General features: G+C 42.6%; 1 protein-coding gene across 1 annotated transcript in view; it reads right to left on the bottom strand.

The window, feature by feature from the left end:
- The window catches only part of USH2A (usherin), a 474416-nt gene that overhangs the window by 269237 nt on the left and 185324 nt on the right, over window positions 1-19855 (bottom strand). The window contains 6 exon segments of the mRNA XM_054576584.1: window positions 3026-3299; window positions 5680-5810; window positions 6833-7012; window positions 8083-8184; window positions 10349-10475; window positions 18103-18233. Of these exon segments, the coding sequence (XP_054432559.1) occupies window positions 3026-3299; window positions 5680-5810; window positions 6833-7012; window positions 8083-8184; window positions 10349-10475; window positions 18103-18233 (945 nt within the window).

A 19855-nucleotide genomic window follows, 5' to 3' on the forward strand; every position in this document is an offset into this window, starting at 1 on the left:
GTTTGCAGACAGAAAGAATCCCGGAGGCAGATGGCGGGGAGGGCTGCACAGTGACATGTGTGCACTTGATCCCACAGAACCGCACACCTAAAAATGGTTCATATGGTAAGACTTTGTTGATTTCTGCATGATTTTTAAAATTTTAAGGAAAAAAGTCTTAAAAACTATTCTACAGGATGCAATTTTCAGTTTAGGGAAGGCCCCAGACAGCATCTTCCCTCACTGTGGAGACAGAGAAAATGGCCTGGAGTCACAGCGGGAAGTCTGTGAGGTCTCACTGGGAAGCCGCGCTCCGTCCGCGGACCCCAGAGGTAAAGGCACAGGAGCGTGAGCGTGGGGCTCGCTGGGCTCCCCTCAGGGCAGTCAGAGCCGAGAAGAGCCTGTACCCTGAGAAACAGCCCCACCGGGAATACCCCCTGGCTTCCTTCCAAATTTGAATGGGGTGTGAGGATAAGAGGAGCGAGGGCCTGCTTGTGGGAGGAGAGTAGATTCCTCCTTTTCTTGCTTCCCTGCCTTTGTGAGAATCAAATACAAACAGATGAACAAACCAACCTTCCCACTCCTATCCCCGCCCCTAGGCCTCCAAATAATTAAAAGGTGGCCCAGAACTCCGGCTTGACAATTCAGCCGGTGGCCCTTCTGAGGGAAGCAGTCCAACCCCGGGCTCTTGGCCTGGAGGAAGGCTGGCATCGGCCCCACGCCTGCGCCCTCCACAGAACGGAACCTGAGGCCACCCTGCGCCGTGCCGTCACCTCACTTCCAACCTGGGGTCGGCACCAGTCCCACGTGATGGTTCTAGGCAGCACGCCCTAAGCTACAGGACCTGAGCTGGTACATCTTCAGCAAATATGGTGCCCAGCATTCCAAAAACACAGAGAAATATTAATTTGCATTTGATTCAAAGGAACATAACATCAATGGAGAAGGGGGGAAGAAAAAAAAGAGGCCTAATATGACCACAAAATAGAGCCTCTGAAAAGAGGTGCTAATTGAAAAGCGTAAGAAGAGTTTTAAGAATGTTGATAATGGACTAAAAATACAGTACATGAACAGGATTAATTTGAATCGCAATTTAAATACTTCACGTACACAGCACCTCTACATGGTGGGTATTTTCCCGATCTCTGTATAGAACATGTAGTTACTTATAAAGATCAGTATCACACAAAGCATCTGAGCTCGAATCACAGGGAGCAGTGTCATAACATAAGCATTTTTAGTAACATTTCCAGGGAATTCCAATGTATCTTGGATAATAATAATAGCAGCAGCTAATTGTATGGAGTTCTTACTGTGTCCCAGCTACCACACTTCATATTTTATCAGTGGTTGGAGAACCAATGATGTGGCTGACAGTGCAATGATAAAAATTGAGTATTACCCATCAATAAAATGCCTTTCAGTATTACAGATTTAGTCATAGTGTAGATTAAATTCTTCCCCTGGGGCCCATGCTGATGTTTTAAACTTCTAGCCTTATATTATTACCCTTCCAGTTTAGGCCACGCCTCTAGGGCCACTGTGGCGATGGCTGTTGGGAAGCATAGCTCTTGATAGGCAGGCATTTTCCCCCTAGAGGTAAATAAGGTCAAGGAATCTTGCTCATATAAAGGGTTTTCAAGCTCTTTCTAACCTCTGAAACCTGAAAATCAGGAGAAGCCTTTATATGAATGTAATATTTCCAGCTTCTGTTACACGTTAAGTGCCTTGAAAATGTCATTACTGTCTTCCACCTCAGATATTCATTAACTCCTCACTCGTACCCTTCTACAAGTCTTCTTAGAGCATGCCATATATTTTCCATTCAGAGGCATTTAAATCTTTATGTACTCACCAAATAGGCAAAAACTGCTTCATGGACATTTTACCCATTCACAGAGCACAGACTGTGGAACACGCAGAGAGCATTTTCTGCGTGGGAGCACGCTGCTCCCCAAGCTGCTCCCCCACTTTACAGAGCAGGACCGTTGGCCCCGGTCCATACAGAGAACGTTTCTTGTAAGAAAGTGGACTCTGACACCAGGAAGCCTGACCGGTGGGCTTGCTGTGTATCTGCTACCTGCCCTGTGACCCTGGGCAAATGACTTTCCTCTCTGCTCTTCGGGTTCCTCACCTGGGAAATGGGGCTACAGACACCACCACCTCACTCGCAGGCTTGTTAGGAAGAGCTCCCTCCCTCTAAGGTACAGCTCTCTGAACCATGCCTGGCACACAGAACGCACTCAGTCATGGTTAGCTTTTTAAAATTAGTAGTTTCTGTAATTGTGTTCACTCACTATATGAGTTAAATACTATCAGTTACGTGAGTTATTTTTTCCTCTGATTATGTTAAAACCCATGACATGGGTTAAAAGTTGCTTTAGTTATGATGCACACACTCATGAACATTTGTTTCCCTCATGGTTATTAAGAATCAATGAGAGATTTTTCACAAGTATGTTTGAAATTCAGCTAAACCGCCTCTTGTGCGCTCTGTTGCATGGGAGCACCATTGAAATGCATGGAGACAATTAGCATTTAAGTCAGAAAAAAACCCTAGTTATTTTCTAGGTAGCTGAATGGCATTTTTTTCTAGTTGTGCACACCAACCTAACTTATTTTTTTAGTCTGTAAATACAGTGATCAGTATTCAAAAGAACCAGAACCACATGTGTTTTCAAGGAAAACATGTGAGCCATACCAATGTACCGTGTATTAGTTACAATAAAATTTTATGAAGACATAATAGAATAAATATATTGATTATAAATACACAATTTGACATATTAGAATAAATGAACTGATTAATAAATAGGCAATGCATTTGTAAATATACTGATTATGTATGAGGGCACACTCTTACGGGCAACATATAAAACTATTTCAAGAAGTGGTCATTTTTTCTTTAAGAGCTTAACATTTTGCAATAAAGGGGTGGGTGGATGTTGTTTGCAGCCTGACTCTTTTCCCTTGACACAAAGGACCCCCAAAACCTGGCTGAGACCAGGGCTGTCATGCTTTGGGGATTCCTCCAGGTGGTGCTTACCTGGTTCCAAACTCAGGTGTTTGTAAGAGTCCTGCAGCCACGATGGGGCTCCTCCCACGTAGATGGGGGAATTCACGGTCAGCGGCTGGGCTCTGGACTCAGACACACGCTCCATCAGCTCATTCACACTTGCTGAGACCACGGGACCTTCCTTCTGAACGATCACCTTATTCCACTTTCCACGGCAGTAGGACAGCCCCAGCCACAGGTCCACGCGGGTGAAAGTAAGACTGGTGTTTAACCGGAGGCTCAGAAGTCCACTCTTCAGTTCCACCTGCATCGCATAGTGAGAAAGAACACAGATGGAAGAAGACTTCAGAGTGGCAGTTTGGGGGCAAGCAGAAGGCCAATTGCTTGAAGAAAAGCAAGAAATGTCCCTGAAAGCATTCTATAAAAATATTCCACTTTGTCCTAAGCCAAACTGGAGCCACACACAATGAGGTACTTTGCAGGCTTATGACTGACATGAGGAATTTTGTATTGGGTCAAATAAATTTATACCCAGTAATGATTATATGATATGATACAATACGATGTCGGCAGGACCTTTTTTGGGGGGTAAAAACATAGATAGAGATTAAACACTAGCATAAGTGACTGAAGAGAAGAATAGTTTGTACTGCTATTTTTGAGATCTTAGAAAATGAGCAAATAGTATTTCATATATCAATTTAATTTGGGGGAAAAATATGGCAAAACAGTAAGAAATGAAATGCCAGCCTTGATTAAGCTTATTTTAACTGGTTGGTGAACTCAATTTCAAAATTTTAAGATGTATTTTGATTCACTATTTCAGTTTTAATTCTAGATCTCTAACTAACATAAATGCTTCTCCGTGTTTCCTTTTAGATTAAGGTGTCGTTTTCCAGTACAAGCGTATCTTGCCCAAATTTTCACGACAAAAGAAATGCCTCCAATATGTTTTCCTTCACAACCGTTCGTGATTATTTTACCTACTATGTTTTTATTTGGTTAGAAATCAAATCAGCAACCGCAGGATACTTAAAAATTTGAGGTCAATCCTATCTAATGAAACAAACAAGGCCAGATAAAGATGATTATTTTTGCCAAGTAAATATATCTTTGTGAAGCACATCAGGTAAGCAGTTATTCATTTATCTACTCATTCATCCAATAAATATTGAAACTCTTGCCATGTTCCACGGACTTGCTGCTCTGAAGTAAACGCTCTTCTCCACAGTCACACTCATAGCAAAGGCAAGCATGTGAAGTGGCACTAGGGCAGGATGCAACGCGAGAGCTTCCAGGGAGGTGGGCAAGGTCTGACGCACACGTATGTAAGAACCGCGGAGGCTCACCCAAGCAGGGGGCTGACACATTCAATGGCACGTGGACTTGTACAAGTTCATTAGATGGGGGGGAGGTTACGAAAAGACCTGCCAGTTATGCAGAAGCAAGATTTTGGAAGAATTTGAGTGATAAAGAAAAACGTTCACCTTTCTCTTGTCTGTTTTGCCAGCAACACCCACATTCTGGCCACTATTATCTTAGTTAACAGTTCGCCCTCCCAGTCGTAGCAAGTACACACTGAAAATAAAAGGTGGGCTAGAACTGAAGGGAAAACAAACCGATTAGGGAATCACTAAAATTTTAGAAAAAAATGATGAGAGTGATTAAAATAAGGATAATAATAATAATAGTGAAAATTCAATCTAAGGTGTGATTTTAAAAAGCAACCGTGTGGGTATCTGGCAAACAGCTGAATGTGTTCCAAGAATGAAGTCAGCCAAGGTCACACACGCTCTGTCTTGCTGGTGTGTGTTCTACCACCATCATGATAAGGAAAGCATTAGAAAGAAAGACTGCCTATTGTTGTTTTTATCAGGAAGAGGGGTGAGTTCAATTTTAAGCCTAAAGAGTTCTGAATGCCTGTAAGACATCCAGAATGAAGTGTTCTTGAGGCAGTGGAACATAAAGACAGGCCAGTAAAATGGAAAAAGTTCATGATGAGATCAATGAAATCATGCAGTTAGTGTAAACAGAGTGAGAAAGGAAAAGAATACAGAATCTTTGGTTAAGGCCAATGTTTTCAGGGAAAGTAGAGTAAATCTATTTAAGGTGACAATGATCTTGGAGAAGCCAGAGGATTTCATGAAAATCTGGGGCAACTAGTACTTGGGGAAATAAGAGTATAATACTACTTTTCTCAATGTCAAAAGTGAATTTTTGGGCATTAATACATGGTATTCAAAGTATATGCACGCCAGATGATAATAAACACAAAATTTTGATTATGTACGCTCTGGAGGGAGACAAGGCAGTGGGTTAGGAGGGACCCTAGAGGTAGGTAGAAAAAAATGGATACTATTTTAATTCTTGGGTTGGGTGCTAGGCTCATGAATGTTCACTGCACTTTTATACTATTATAGTAAAATGGATTTTAATCCCTTATACCGTTGTGTTAAAATTATAATTTTCTTGGCAATAATAGTCATTTAAAAAAATCATCATGATCCTAAAATACAAAATGCTTCATAGGACTCCAACACTGAAAATTACTTGGGGGAAAAATATAAAAACATAAATAAATTGGAGAAGAAACCCCAATTTAGTATAACGTGAGCTTCTGGTTTATTTATTTTAAAGTGGGATCTGACACTGCAAAGTAAATTTAATTAAATTAATTAACATACAGCAAGAAAATCAGGTCCATCTTTGTTGTAAATGAAAAGAAGCAATCCATTCAACTGGTCTGTTCTGAATGTAAAGGAAATCTCAAAGTCCAGTCCGCCACGAAACACGTCTGGATAAAGTTCCAGGAACCCTTTAAAGGAAAGAATATGTACACATGAGCGTGTGGAAAGCCAGCTTCGTATGCGTGTTGTAAGACGCCCTTGGGGCATGTACTAATAGCCTTGCGTGCGTCTCTCACAAAAGAAGGTGCGATTCAATATTAAGAAATCCCCCTTTTAATTGTACAGAAGTGACAGAATGAAGCTGACATACTTTTTAAGAGGAAGCAATTTATTGTCTAAATCATGGATACAACTAAGGCTTTTACTGATTTACATTAAGTATTAGCAATAAGCATTTGCATTGATTTCAGAAAAACTCTGAAAATGCCGATGAGAAAGAGCAATGAAAAAGTGTACAGATTATGAGATCATGGAGCTTTCTATTCTGAATGTAGTTTAAGCAACTTAATAACTGACCAACTTTGTTACAAAGGCAGGAGGCAAAGGTGGATCTTTATTTGAAGAACAAGGCATGCCCACCAGACCGCCATGTTCCTTTCCCCGTCCCCATCCCCATTTCCTGGAGGGCTGCCAGGCAGAAGCTGTAGGTGGGGACGGGCAGGGGACACCACGCCACCTCTGCCACAGCCTTTGGGGAAATGGCAGTGAGGGCGGTCCCACTCCCTAGCTCTCCTTCAGTGACCTACTTCCCCCATCATGAAGCTGAAATTTTACGCTGAGAAATAGTGTCTGTCTACGTAATAAAATACATAGGTATTTGCGGATTAACCTGGTAGTTCCTCTGAAACACATTTCTAGTAAGTTTTATTCTAAGTAAAACAACTGACTTCCAAATGGACATTTCTGACACTAGCACATGTAAACTGGGAGCTGCTTTGGGCCACCACAAAGCTTACTCATGATTATATGCGTATATTCACGTGTCTTACAATTTATATTATGCACTCAAACTTCGAGCATATATTGATGGGCATCATGGCATAACTAGGTATTCATAAGGGGTCAACGCAACTGGACAGGAGAGATTAAATGGCGCCAAGGACAGAACAGGAGTGCTAAGCAATGCCCCGCAGCTGCTTGAGAACCTTACCTGCTCCTAGGAACTGGGCGCCCCCCTGTAAGGAAGAGGGGCACCCTTCCCAGACATTGTGCACGTTGAGTTGCTCTTCAGAATTCTGCCAAACCAGTGGCTCCCAGAGAGCGGAGGGACTGTACCTCTTCATAAAATACACGTCCCTGAGGCAGCCCACAAAGCCCTTGCGGATTATGTCTGCAGGAGTTAATAGATACCAAGAAACACAGCTTTTGAAAATTCTTTTCAAGCAATTAATTTATGTGCAATGATAAGAAACAGGCAATAGCTCTCTCTACCTATTTATTACAAAACCTTAATGATTCATGTAAACACAACACCACCAGCTATGCTAAGTGCTAACAATTATAATGTTTAGCCCTGGTTCAGACCCATCATATACACAGAAGCAGATGTTAAAGCAAAATAAAACTTGGTTTTATAGTACTAGCAAGAATAATGGCTTTTGACCTAACAAGGATGTTTCATCTGCCACTGGTCTTAAAAATAAACGTGCTATCACATTTATAAAAGTAACATTTGAAGGATGTATTTCTATTAAATCTATCCAGTTTAGTCCCCTCATCTTAATAAACTGGTCTATTATACAAGTCAATCAATACTTTACTCTCATTTCTAGGAAGGGCTTTTTTTCCTGCCTAAGGTTAATTTCACTCACATTCGTTTTATTAGTTTCACAGGTTTTGTTCTATTCTCCTAAAACAGAGGAATCACTTGGTCTCTGCCCCAACTACAGCACTCATGGCATAAGGCGGGATCATCTCTTGACGTGTCTGCCCCTTCTGTCGCAGCAAAGGCCCCGTGTTATTCACCTGTGCGTATCCCGCGACTGGGTGAGTTAGTTACTGCCTTTCAAGCAGCCTGGTCTCTACTCGGCAAACTTTCTTCACCCAATTTAAACTGAAAATCAAGCTCCTAGTTTTCCATTTGCGTGTTGTTTTATGTTCAATTTAAAATCTCAAAAAAAAATTTGACATACAATGCTAAAATACCATAATTCATTTAAGCAAAAGTTTAATAAATGTTTACGTATCACGAACTGGTCACTAAGATTTTCAGTGTGAGTTCATGCAAGGTTCCTTTAGAAAAGAAGAGACCTAAGGGAAAATTTGGACATGTGGCTAGAGGAAATAAATACAGCGTGAGATAGAAAATAACACTATTACTCCTACTTTGAAGTAATGCCATTTGATGCTATTCTAAGCACTGGGGACAACCTCCACACCCTCGACCTTGCGCAGACTCACCGGGATGCCCCCTCCGGATGGCGTAGCCCCGCGGCAGGCCGCCCACGAACACGCCCGTGTTCTCCCCGATGATGCTGCTGCCGTTCCGGGGCCCAGAGGAGCCTAGGGAGGCGAAGCCCAGCGTCAGCAGAGCTATCTTTTCCTACTCATTTAGGAAGTGAGTAAACCCCTCCCTGGGCTTTGGGGCATCACTCTGTCTCACCGTAGTGCCCTCCTCTCACCGTAGTGCCTGCTCCGCTTAATTTTTCTCCATGGATTCTCCCTCATTGCCCCTGACATTGTGATGTTGCAGCGGCCCAGGCCTCCCCTTCTCTGATTGTCTTCTCCACCCATGACAAGGCCCTTCGTTCTCCAGAGGGGTAAACAGATGGCTGGGCACCTGTGCAAGCCACCAGGGCCAGAGCCCAGGACGGGCCCAGGTCCCTGCCTCTGTTGCAGTAGAGTGCAAATCTCCTGTTAAGATTTCTATCTAATTCCATTCTTCTTTGGGAAGAGGGGACATTTTCTTTTCAGAGCCCGAGCCACTGTAATGAGCCCCGTGGATATCTGGTTCCTTGGCTTTAAATACCATCTTAGCCGACAACTCCAGTTTGCATCTCTAGTCTGCAAATCTACCTCCCTGAACTCAGACGTGCAAGTGTGGCAACTTGCTGGGTCTCACCCCTCGATTGCCTCATGGGGAGCGAAGACTTGACTTGCTCAAACTGAACTCTGAGCCCCTCTCCCAATTTGTTTGTCCCGATGTTTGGTGCATCTTAGTTACGACATCTGCCTTCTTTCAGTGGCCCTGACCCCAAACCTAGCGTCATGCTTTACATCAAGGGGCAGCAAACTGCCAGTGAAGGGCCAGGGAGAATGTATTTTAGGCTTTTCAGGCTGTACAGGCCCAAGCAGCCACAGACAATACATAACAAATAGATAGTTGTGTTTCAGTAAAACTTTATAAAAACACGCTTGAGCTTGAATTGGCCCACAGGTGGTAGTTTGCCTGGTCTACTGCAATCAAATCTTTTCAATGTAACATTTACAATATCTCCAGATTTCTCTTTATATCCAAATGACTTACCTGTTTCACAAAACTATCATTTTTTTGCCAGTATTTTAAAATTATTGCAGAAGCCTATTCATGTGTCTCCATGCTTCTAGCCTTGTTCTCATAAAACGTATTCTCATCAGAGCAGCCGGAGTGTGGCTTTTAGAGAAAGAAGTCATTTCATGTCACTCCTCTCTCAGAATCCTCCAATGGCGTCCTCTTTCCTACAGGCCTGGTCTGTCTGGTCTCACAGGCTGCCACCGGCCCTTCACCCCCTTTCCTAAACTGACCTCCTTGTTGGTCCTAGACATGCCATGTGTGGTATGGCCTCACCTCGGGTCCCTGACGCCTACTGTCTGCTTGGCTCGAAACACCCTTCTGCTGAACGCTGTCCTGGTTTACCCCGTTACCCCCTTTAGTCTCTGCTCACGCGTCGCCATATCAGGGTGGCCGTCTCTCACAGCCTTTTATAAAAGCAAAGCATTCCCTCCCCAACACACACACTCTCACGCCCCATTCCCTCTTACCCCGTTTTATTAGTCTCATAATGTGCCTGATACTTATTCCACATTTAGTTATTCTGTCTCCTGCCCTTCCCCCCACCTAGAATGTCCATTTTGCCCTTTGTGTCCAGAATTCCTAGAGCAATGGCTGGCACACAGTAGGTGCTCATTTCAATTACATATTTCCTGAATAAATTAATAAAAGCCTACATTATCATGCAAAAAATGTAACTTTTATAATTGCACAACGACAGGTAGGGTGGGATGGGAAGAACACTAAACTTAGATTTGCAAAGACAGGGTATTTGTGTGCCCCAAGAATGCTGCCTACCAACTGCTCAATTGGGAGAAATTATTTACCTTTACTGGGCCTCAGGTCCTCTGAAAAGCATACAATAATTGCTTTACTTTATTTTATTTGTCCTCTGGAAGTCAAAAGTGACATGAGGGAACATAAGTACAAGCCCTTTCAAATTGTACAGAAATGTACAAGATACAAAATTGCTACGGATGACTTTGTCTCGTTTTTTCTTTACAGAAACCCTGTACAGAGGAGCACACACTTGCCAGACTCCATTCTAGGCGCAACTGAAGGTAAACTCAACAGCGGTTTAGATGTGACTGAGTGGAGAAAAAGGTGAAAGAAGAGGTAGAAAAACACAGGTAATGGAAAAGTACGGCGCCCTGAGCATAGCAACAGAACCGTCGGTACCGACCCGGCAGTCCGTACCTGTGTACCGCCCATCCAGCGTGATCCGGCCGGAAGCCTGATGCCGAACAGCAATCACGTCGTGCCACCTGCCATCGCTGTATTGTCTGCCGCCATCGTTAGTTGTGGTCACTTCCACTGAAGAGCCCTGAAGGGGATGAAGAGGTGAATGACGACACGCCCCAATGTAGGTGCACACGTGCACGCGCACGCACACGCATCCTGACACGATGCTGATGCAGGTGAGCTTCACTCAGAACTCGGAATCAACGCCCATGTCTGACGTCACTCGGGCTCCCCCGGGATGCGCTTCTGTGACCGCCACTGGGCTCAAATCTGAAAAGAAACCCTCTTTGGAATAAGGCTTTCTCACAAGCACACCTGCATTTCTTTTATGTTGAATATAATCTTTTTTTTTATCGTTGTTCATTTAGTGGTCTCAACTTCCGCCCATTGTTCTCCCTGTTCTGCACGTGCATTTTGATGACGTATGTTCATCAGAAAGGTCATACATTTTCTATTTTAAAACATATTTTAATTTTTGTCAGAAATATAAAAAACACAAGAACTTGAAACTAATAAAATACTATTCAGTCAATATAGTTTTTAAGACAGGGAAATGTCTGGCAAGTCAGTTTTTCTCACCTACCTTACACTATTAGTGAGGAATGCAGTAACTTTAAAAATTAGCCAGTTATTCAAAAACTGACCATAACTGCTGTGGCTAAACTTCATGCTTAATGCTTCACAGTCTGAAATAAAGCAATTATTCTTGTACCTACAATAACGGTATCATAGTTAAAAATGAATTCCTAAGTGTATACAAGGAAATGGCAGTTACCAAGAAGAGAGATTCTCAAAAAGAAAGTGAGGGTAAAAAAAGAACAAAAAAGAACTACCTATCTCAGCACACTGCAGCCAAATGAACACCTTTTTAGTATATTATGATTAACACAATGGTATTCCTTTTAGTGTGAATGAGCAAATAAGACTAAAAGACATTCCAACTTTATTACCATTATCATTTAATACTATTACTATTAAAGAAGAAACAACCAGAAAAGTATTCTAAACCTTCTAAAGGAAAAACAAAATTATTTCTTTCCTTTCTTTCTTAATAAAGTTGATTTTCTTAGCACTAATTAACTTTAATCAATAACAAATTTTAAAAACCCCAAATAAGACTGGATAAAATATTATTAAAATATTTTCTTAATTACTTGGAACGTTTCACAAAACTACTTATTTTGGTATAACATTTTTCAAAAAGAGAAAACTGACAGTTATCTAATATAATATGGCTGAAGAGTTATATCACAGACAGCACAATGTTAATCATACCATTTAAAAGATTTCTCTTTAGATTTCCCTAAAATAGCTTCAGCAACATAACATGTCCATTCTACACTTTTAATTGGCTCCTGTCAGGCCTCACAGAGTGTGTGACAACACGGATGACACACAGCATTTCATATCACCAAAAAACAGCTTTTAACTTCCCATGGGTATGAATGGGTTGCTTCTCTCACGGACAATATCCCAACTTTTAGAGACAACTCGATCGGCTAGAAAAAAACGGCCATTTGGTGAGTCCATTTTCTAGCCCTTGAATATTCATAGGCTGGCTTTCCTTCTCTCTTTTTCTCTGCATGGTCTTTATTTTCTTCAACCCTATTTCAACATTTAAATATTTTACAAACACACATTTCATTATCGCAGTTTAATAATTAAAACCAGAACTGGTGTCGTGCCCAATTAATGTGCCCTGGTACCATGCCCATTAGGTTTTCCATTAGTGAATTCAACAATACTAATGGGATTACTAGCATGGGATGCTAATTGGGCGTGACATAAGAAACTGGCTTACTTCTTAGCATACCCTTGCTAATGATGAAATTAATGAGCATTTTATTAAATGCTGTCTCATCAAAGTGTACTTAGTTAGCGTTAAAATTGTTACAAACGATGCTGCATTCTAAAAGATCAGGTGTCTGAGTAAGTGGTTCTTCATATTATGTTTGGCAACAATCTGAAGCATTAATAGTTCTCTACATCCAAAATCACATTTATTGGAGATAAATTCAAGTACAGAACGTGCAACCTCAGTATGCCAAATGTGCTTTCTACGAAGAGGAACTTAGCATATTATTCTTTGAGCATCATTTCGAAGCCTATAGACCGCCCCCCGCCCCCTGCCACCAATCAATGTTAAGAGAATAATGGTAGGATCAATTCCAGTGCCATGTCATGCAGTTTGTTCTTCCTCCTTGGAAGAGAGCAAACATGTTAAATAGATGCTATTCAGAATTGTTGAAAAGCTTTCACTTTCATAGCTTCCTTCTAAGTGAGATGAGAATGTTATGTGAATTTCCTGTAAATGTCACTGAGCATAAAACATTTAAATGATAACCACTAATCAAGTCATTATTGGTCAATAAAACAGCATTTGATCAAGTAAATTCAGATTGAAATCAATCAGGTAAAGAATGGAAAGATGATAGCTAATTGTTAGAGACTTTAAAATAAGTAACAATTAAAAACTGCAGTAATTTTTCTCTGCTGTGACTCTTGACATTGATTCCAAGTGTTCAGTCCACAATATGTTAACACATACATGGTTTTAAATTTTATGAAGAATCTTTCTCCCTTCCCCTAAACATTTATTCACAGAATGCATCAGATAATTGGAAGGGAAATCAAGTAAGTTTTTATACCTAAGCCTCTATGTAGGATTACATTTTATGTTATGCATTCCTTCCTTATGTTCATTGAGATATTTTAAAAACAACAAAGTTCACAATGACTTTGAGTTATTTTGAAACTATATGCTAGATAGTAACTTTAAATTCCTACAAAACACTCTTTTCAAAACTCAAAGTGTAATTATTTTGAATAGATTCTGGAACAGTAGTTTATAAAATAACCATTGATAAAAGTCAAAGTTTCTAACAAACTGATAAAATAAATAAGAATTAAATTGTTATATACTCATTAAAGAGCTGGAAATGTTATTCTAGAAAATGGGCAACGTTCTTCAACCACGAGCAGTATTTTACCAATAATTATTAAGTCACCAAGTCAGCCAATCTGCTCACAGACATTTCTTTACTGAGCATGTACTGTGTTGCAAGGACTGTGCTAAGCCTCAAGAATCCACCTGAGGACAAAACAGAAAGAGTGTCCTTGCTGGACTGTGCGGTCTGGAAAGAAAGACCCATTAAGGAAATAACTATTTATCTGATGACTATAATACAATGTTCATTAGATAGATAATCTTGTCTCACTTAAAGACACAGAAAAAGGAAAATGGCTTAAAGTGGCCCCTAAAATATTAATATTTAAAATAGAAATAATTTGAATGTCAATGGGAGGCACATAAAACAAATACAAGCTTCTTAAACCTGCAGTAGCTCCAACATGGTGCAAGAGGCTGTGTTCCTATCCCTACCCAAAAGGAGAAGAAACAATGAGAGAATATTCCCAAACTTTCCACCCTTCAGCCTCCACAATTCTTGGTCGGAAAACAGCGGTGGCCTCCGTTAACAGGTGAGCGAGCTCGTCCGGTTACCCCGCACGAGGGTGTAAGCGCCTTGGTGGGAGGAAGGGCCGGCCCTGGCCAGCTGGGGCCCACTGTCTCATGAGGGACAGCACCGGGGCCCCCGAGCACTGAGTGCGATGTAACGGGCCCCATCTCCTCAACTGAGTCCTCAGGCAACCCTGCTCAGGAGGGCGGCCTTCCTCAAGGCCTCAGCGACCAGGCTGAGGCTGAGCAAAGCGCTGTCGAGCGCCTTCCTTTTCTGCAGTCCTCAGGTGCCACATCCTAGGAAGAGAAGCCACACCGATGAAAGAAGTGGCTGTCTGCCTCGGATCTGGCGAAACCACTTTTCGATGAACGCTGCAAGGAGTTTGCCCTGTATGTTCAAAGTGTGTGTGTGTAAGGGTGTGGGGGGTGTTTATCAAATTCTGTGACCCGCCCATGGCCAGCGCGCTACGGAGATGTAGGTCACCTGGAGTCCCGCTCAGACCCTCAGACCGGGGCAGGACGTGTGACGGCGTGACCTGCTGTGCGCGGGAGGCAGCGTGAAGCCCACTGCTCCCCGCCCTGTCCAGACCAAGCGGGGCCTCTGACCTCGGCCGCAGCGGGGGCAGTCCAGGTGAGGGGGTGGCAGGGGTGGAACTCTGAGCGCGTCCCTCCGGGGTTCTCCCTGGGCGCGGCCGCCCAGCGCCGTGGGGAGAGCAGCGGATTTAACAGGGTTGCACTGCACGAAGTAAACAAAACGCGGTGCCCGTTTTATCACCACTAAGTCGCTGCGTGACCCTAGTGAAGCCACGTCACCTAGAGCGGGGATGACGCGATTCTCTACCTCAAGTGGCCACTTCAAGAATCAAATCTCACTATTAACACGAATCCATTTTTGCCAACTGTAAAAGCTCTACAAATATGTGGTTATATGGTTCAGGTTTTTCTCCCCCTGAATTCTTCTCAAAAATCCCCAGGTCTGAACAGGTGCAGGAGGGAAGCGCTCAGCCAGGCTGCGCTTTTTCTTCGACACTCTTCCATTTGACTGTACCGTTTCCTTTCTTTTCATGATTCCTGTTGATTTTCACAGTTTGACATTGTCTTTTTATTTTCATCTTCTTAATTGGAATGTTCTTAGAACATTTTCCTTCTATTAGTAATTTATTTTTCACAACATTTAAAGCCAAACTTTTTTGTCTCTTTATTTTGGGAAACATGACATTGATGTGACCTATGCCCCCTTCTCCTCCCTCCACTAAGTGGGTACCTTTAGAAACTTTGAAGTCAATTATCTTTTGCTCTCTTTCAACTCTCAATAATTTTAATGCCAGATGATTATTAGAGTTTTGTTCAGTTTTGTCTTCGTTGTGTAGCTATTCTATTTCAAAGATTCTTTGCTACTGTAAAACATTTCTCCTCCCTTTGTCATTAAATATTTAGGTTGAAAATATGCTAGTGTTATTATTCACTGCTGCATCTCCTCTTTGTATGTCAGACTCTTTTTACATGTTCTTTTTGGTCAGAAGCCTTGCTGAAAGATTTCCTTGCAAGAGGGCGCATGGGTGGTATTTTATCTAAGTCTGTGAATAGCAACAGGCATTTCTCTCCCATGTTGAACAGCACTGTAGTATTGGACCTAAAAGCATGGTCTTTGGGGCTGGTGTGCCTGGGTTTCAGTCCTGGCTTGGTCCCTGATAAGCTGTACGAAAATTAACTGTGACTTAGATTTTTCACCTGTAAAACTGGAATAGGAGTACCTGTCTCACACAGTTGTGACATTTAAGCATGTGTGTGTGTGTGTTTATGAAGAGACTTAGAATAATGCTGGCACATAGAGGTCCTGTGGAAGCATTAGTTTCTCTTAATCTTGACTAAACTTTGATGAGTCCCTTTCAATAAATTTATAACCAATTCTTTCTTAAATCAGATATTCCCCCCATTCTATATTCAATTATTTTCGCTCATCCTTCCTTTTCTTGTGCATGTGTTTCTTTCTCCTCCTTAATTTCTTCTAATATTAGTTTTGATCTTTATCTTTCCCTGTTTTCATGGTTTTCTGACCTACTCATTTGAGGCTCAACACAGTGTGTCTCCTCCAAGTAATCTAAAGTTTTCCAGTGAAAAGTAGTATTTCCAGCTCTGTAACTGAATCAGCTTCTGTGTGCTGACTGCTTTGTTTTGTGTTCATCTGCCATCTTCCCAGCCTCCCGAGACAACCACTGCTTCACCCTTTTCCTCTGGCTACTGGATCTGCATAGGTGGGATGCGATTTATTATTGCTCACTCACTGCCCACCTATAGGCATCCCTTAAGAAGCTGAAATTTGGGGGGACGCCCTGAAGTCACTGGGCCTCAGGACCTATGGGGTAGCAGCCAGAGGTCATCAGGCTCCTGGTAAAACCCCAGAAGTAAATCTTTCTTCCGTGGGTCTTCCAGCTGCCAACTCGTGGCTCTCCTGCTTCCAGACGTGGGAAGGATGCAGCCCACCTCCTGAGGTTCCCTGCACAGAGCCGGCCAGCGTCCGCACACCACTGGTCCAGCAGGACCCGCCTCCCCTCTCCAAGGTGAGTCAGTCTCTAGTTGGTATTCTCACCTGAGCCCTTGGCCGAGGACCCCTTCAACACAGAAGGGAGAACTCTGCCAGCTTTACTATAGAAGACAAAACATTTATTTGGCAAGTGTAATTTATGACTGAGATCAGCAGGTTTAAGTGGAAAACCTGAGAAAATGGAATAGAAAAAATATCTTAAACAGTCTTCCTACCCTGGCTGGTGTGGCTCAGTGGACTGAGGGCTGGCCTGTGAGGGAAAGGGTCGCGAGTTCGATTTCCGGTCAGGGCACCCGCCTGGGTTGCGGGTCGGGTCACCAGAGGGGGGCCCTCAAGAGGCAACCACACATCGATGTTTCTCTCTCTCGCTTTCTCCCTCCCTTTCCCTCTCTCTAGAAATAAATTTTCTTTTTAAAAAAAAAAAAAAAAAGACTTTTTCATTTCTCCATTACAAGCACAATGCAACGCCCAACATCATATGTTCACTAATACTGGTTTAGCTAAAGCGAAGACAACTCTTCTATGGCTTCCCATTGTCCTTTGTAAAAATCTAAATCCTCTCGTTTCCTTCCAGGAATCTAAATGACTTACTCTCTACCCAGCTTTTCAACCTACCACTTCTCTCTCTGTTCTCTAGTCTACAGCCACCTCTGATGCACCTCAATGCAGAGAATACGCCGTGTGCTTGTCTACCTCAGGCTCTGCCTGGAAATTTTATTCCAGCACCTTCCCTTGTCGCCCACCAGAATTTTCCCTTTTTCTGCTCTCCCTGAAACACATGCCTTCACACAGAGACATATGCTCTTGTCTCGAACAATGCTTCCTCCTTGTTCTTTAGACATGTGATCTACCGCTACACCTCAGCGGTAGATCACATGTCTAAAGAAGACTGACAACTCAGAAAAGAGAGAGCCTTCATTTTATGCTGCCGTAATACTTAGAATCTCACACTTCTCTTTCATAACATTCATGAATAATTTAAATTTTTTTTTACTATATCCTACTTAGATTGTTTCATAGGGGCATGGATCTCTTTAACTCTAAAACTGGTGCTGTCTGTAACACTCAGCACAATAGTACCTGATAGATACTTCAATAATTTCTGGTAAGCAAATGAAAAAAAATTAAATTAAAAATGGAAGGGAGTAAGGAAAGGAGGGAAGGAAGAAGGGAGAAATGAAGGGAAGGAGAGAGAGAATAAGGAGACACACAATTTGCTCTGGACAGATTGCTCAGTTGGTTAAAGTGCCTTCCCAATATGTCAAGGTTGCAAGTTTGATCCCCAGTCAGGGCACACACAAGAATCAACCAATGAATGCATCAATAAGTGGAGCAACAAACTGACATTTCCTCCCCTTCTCTAAATTTAATAAATAAAAAAAGAGAGAGACATAATTTGGCCCTCAAGTAAAATAAAAATAGATCTCCTCAAATTTATTTAAAAGTTTTCGTCTTTGTTATGAGGTAGCATATGGTCATTAATTGTGTAGAGTCAGACTACGTGTTTTGAAAGTCAGCTCTGCTGTTTTAGCTGTGGGCAAGTCACATGACTGTTGTGTCTTTTTCTTCATGTGTAAAGTGGGGGCAATAAGAGGACTTACCTTTACATTTCTGGTGAGGATTCAATGTGAAAACATAAGCACTTACCTCAGTACCTGGCACCTGGGCAACTCTCAGATATCTCAGCTTTTATGATTAGTGATTTACCTGAGGATCAAACAGAAAATAAGGACGTCCCTGCTTCAACTGTAGGGCAAAGTACTCCTCCTGGCTGCCCGGGGATGCGGCAAAGACGATCAGACCTTCAGGCGCCCTTGTGCGAAAGCTGGCCTTAATGCCTGCGAGACAAGTACAATCAGCAAGTCAGTGCTGGGGGTTTGTTGATTCTTTCTGATAAACGCACATTTACTTTCATTATTATTTATGATGCCGTGACTACAGTCAGGGAATGATACACAGCGACGGAGTGCCATGGTCCCAGCCATTCGGTGTCAAACCTACCCCATTACGAATGCCGCCCTGGACTTCGGAACTCAAGCCCACGCTGCCACTGATCAATATATAATGAAGGTTAAATTTATGCAAAACTCATCAACAAGAGTCATGTAAAAAGACATGGTGGCAACCCAAAATTGGCTACTCGGAAACATCCAATTGAAAACATTATCAGAGTAATAAAAATAAATGGCTGTTCTGACACGAGTGAAAGGAACAGGGGGGCTTCGTCTGAAACGCTTCCGTTGAAAGAACCTGTCCGGGAACAGAAGCCAGGACTGGGAAGTTCTGCTGTGAGGGGGCCCACAGAGCAGACTTCCCGAAACGCCATTCTGCAGCAAAAAGCGCGCAGCCTTAGAATGCCAGGGTCCCCCTCAACCTCCAGGACAGCACGAGGCCCACACTGTCCTCTCGGAGATTTCCACAGCCCAGAATGCAGGCCAGGTTGCCCTGGGCACGCAGAGGTCTTCCCACCGTCACTGCTTGGTCCCACCTCCAGCCTGCCTGGGGTCCCACCTGCTCGATGCGCACTACAGAGCGCTTCCCCTGTGGAAGGCATTTCACTTAGTGCATTGAAGATGGCAAGGAAGTTCAAGGAGGCACGATCTCCATTCTCAAAGAGGTTCCAGTTTAGTTGGAAAGATCAAATGAATACAGATAGATGTATCTGTGTGTGTATAGACAAATTACATGGTGAGAGTCACGTGAGCGCTCAAAAACATACATGAGAAGTAACAGCTCGACAGCACCATACTGAGTGACTACTGAATACTGACATGAGCAGAAGCACAGCCAACCAGAACGATGAGAGTTTGAAGGATGGAGAGCTTCTCTCAGGCCGGGCTGGGAATCAAAGGCCCTCCACAGGGAAGGGGGTTTATTCTGGCATCAGCAGATTGCAACTCCCTGAAGAACTGTGCGTGTCCAATTTGTCTTTCTTCATTTTCACATCTTGCTAGGAAGCCCTATCTGATAAACAGGTGTGGCCCAGCAGCGGTGTCCAACCTTTCGGCATCTCTGAGCCACACTGGGAAAAAAGTTGTCTTGGGCTACACATTAAATGCATGGTGACACATGAACACACACACAAAAAAATCTCCTCGTGTTTTAAGTAAATTTACGAGTTTGTGTTGGGCGGCATTCCTAGCCATCCTGAGCCACACACAGCCCTCAGGCCGCTGGTTGGACACCCCTGAGAAGGCAGAAGTTGTTTATCCCTCACCTAACACATGGTGTTTGACTCAGGTTCTATAGAAAATTCCAAGAGAATAAACAGAAAGACAGAACACTTCATTTACAACAATTTCAGAGATATAATGTGCTTTATTAGAGCAGTATATCAAATTGGTCAAAGATTTGTCAACAACTGCTGAAAAAACAACACGAATCAAATATGCTAATGCAATAGTCAAGGTATATTTTGTCAGGAAATCAACTGGGGTATGGAGAATGGAGTCTCAATGCG

The sequence above is a fragment of the Pteronotus mesoamericanus genome, unplaced genomic scaffold, assembly GCF_021234165.1.
Source record: "Pteronotus mesoamericanus isolate MK-2021 breed Mesoamerican mustached bat unplaced genomic scaffold, CSHL_Meso_final contig_347, whole genome shotgun sequence".
Lineage (NCBI taxonomy): Eukaryota > Metazoa > Chordata > Mammalia > Chiroptera > Mormoopidae > Pteronotus > Pteronotus mesoamericanus.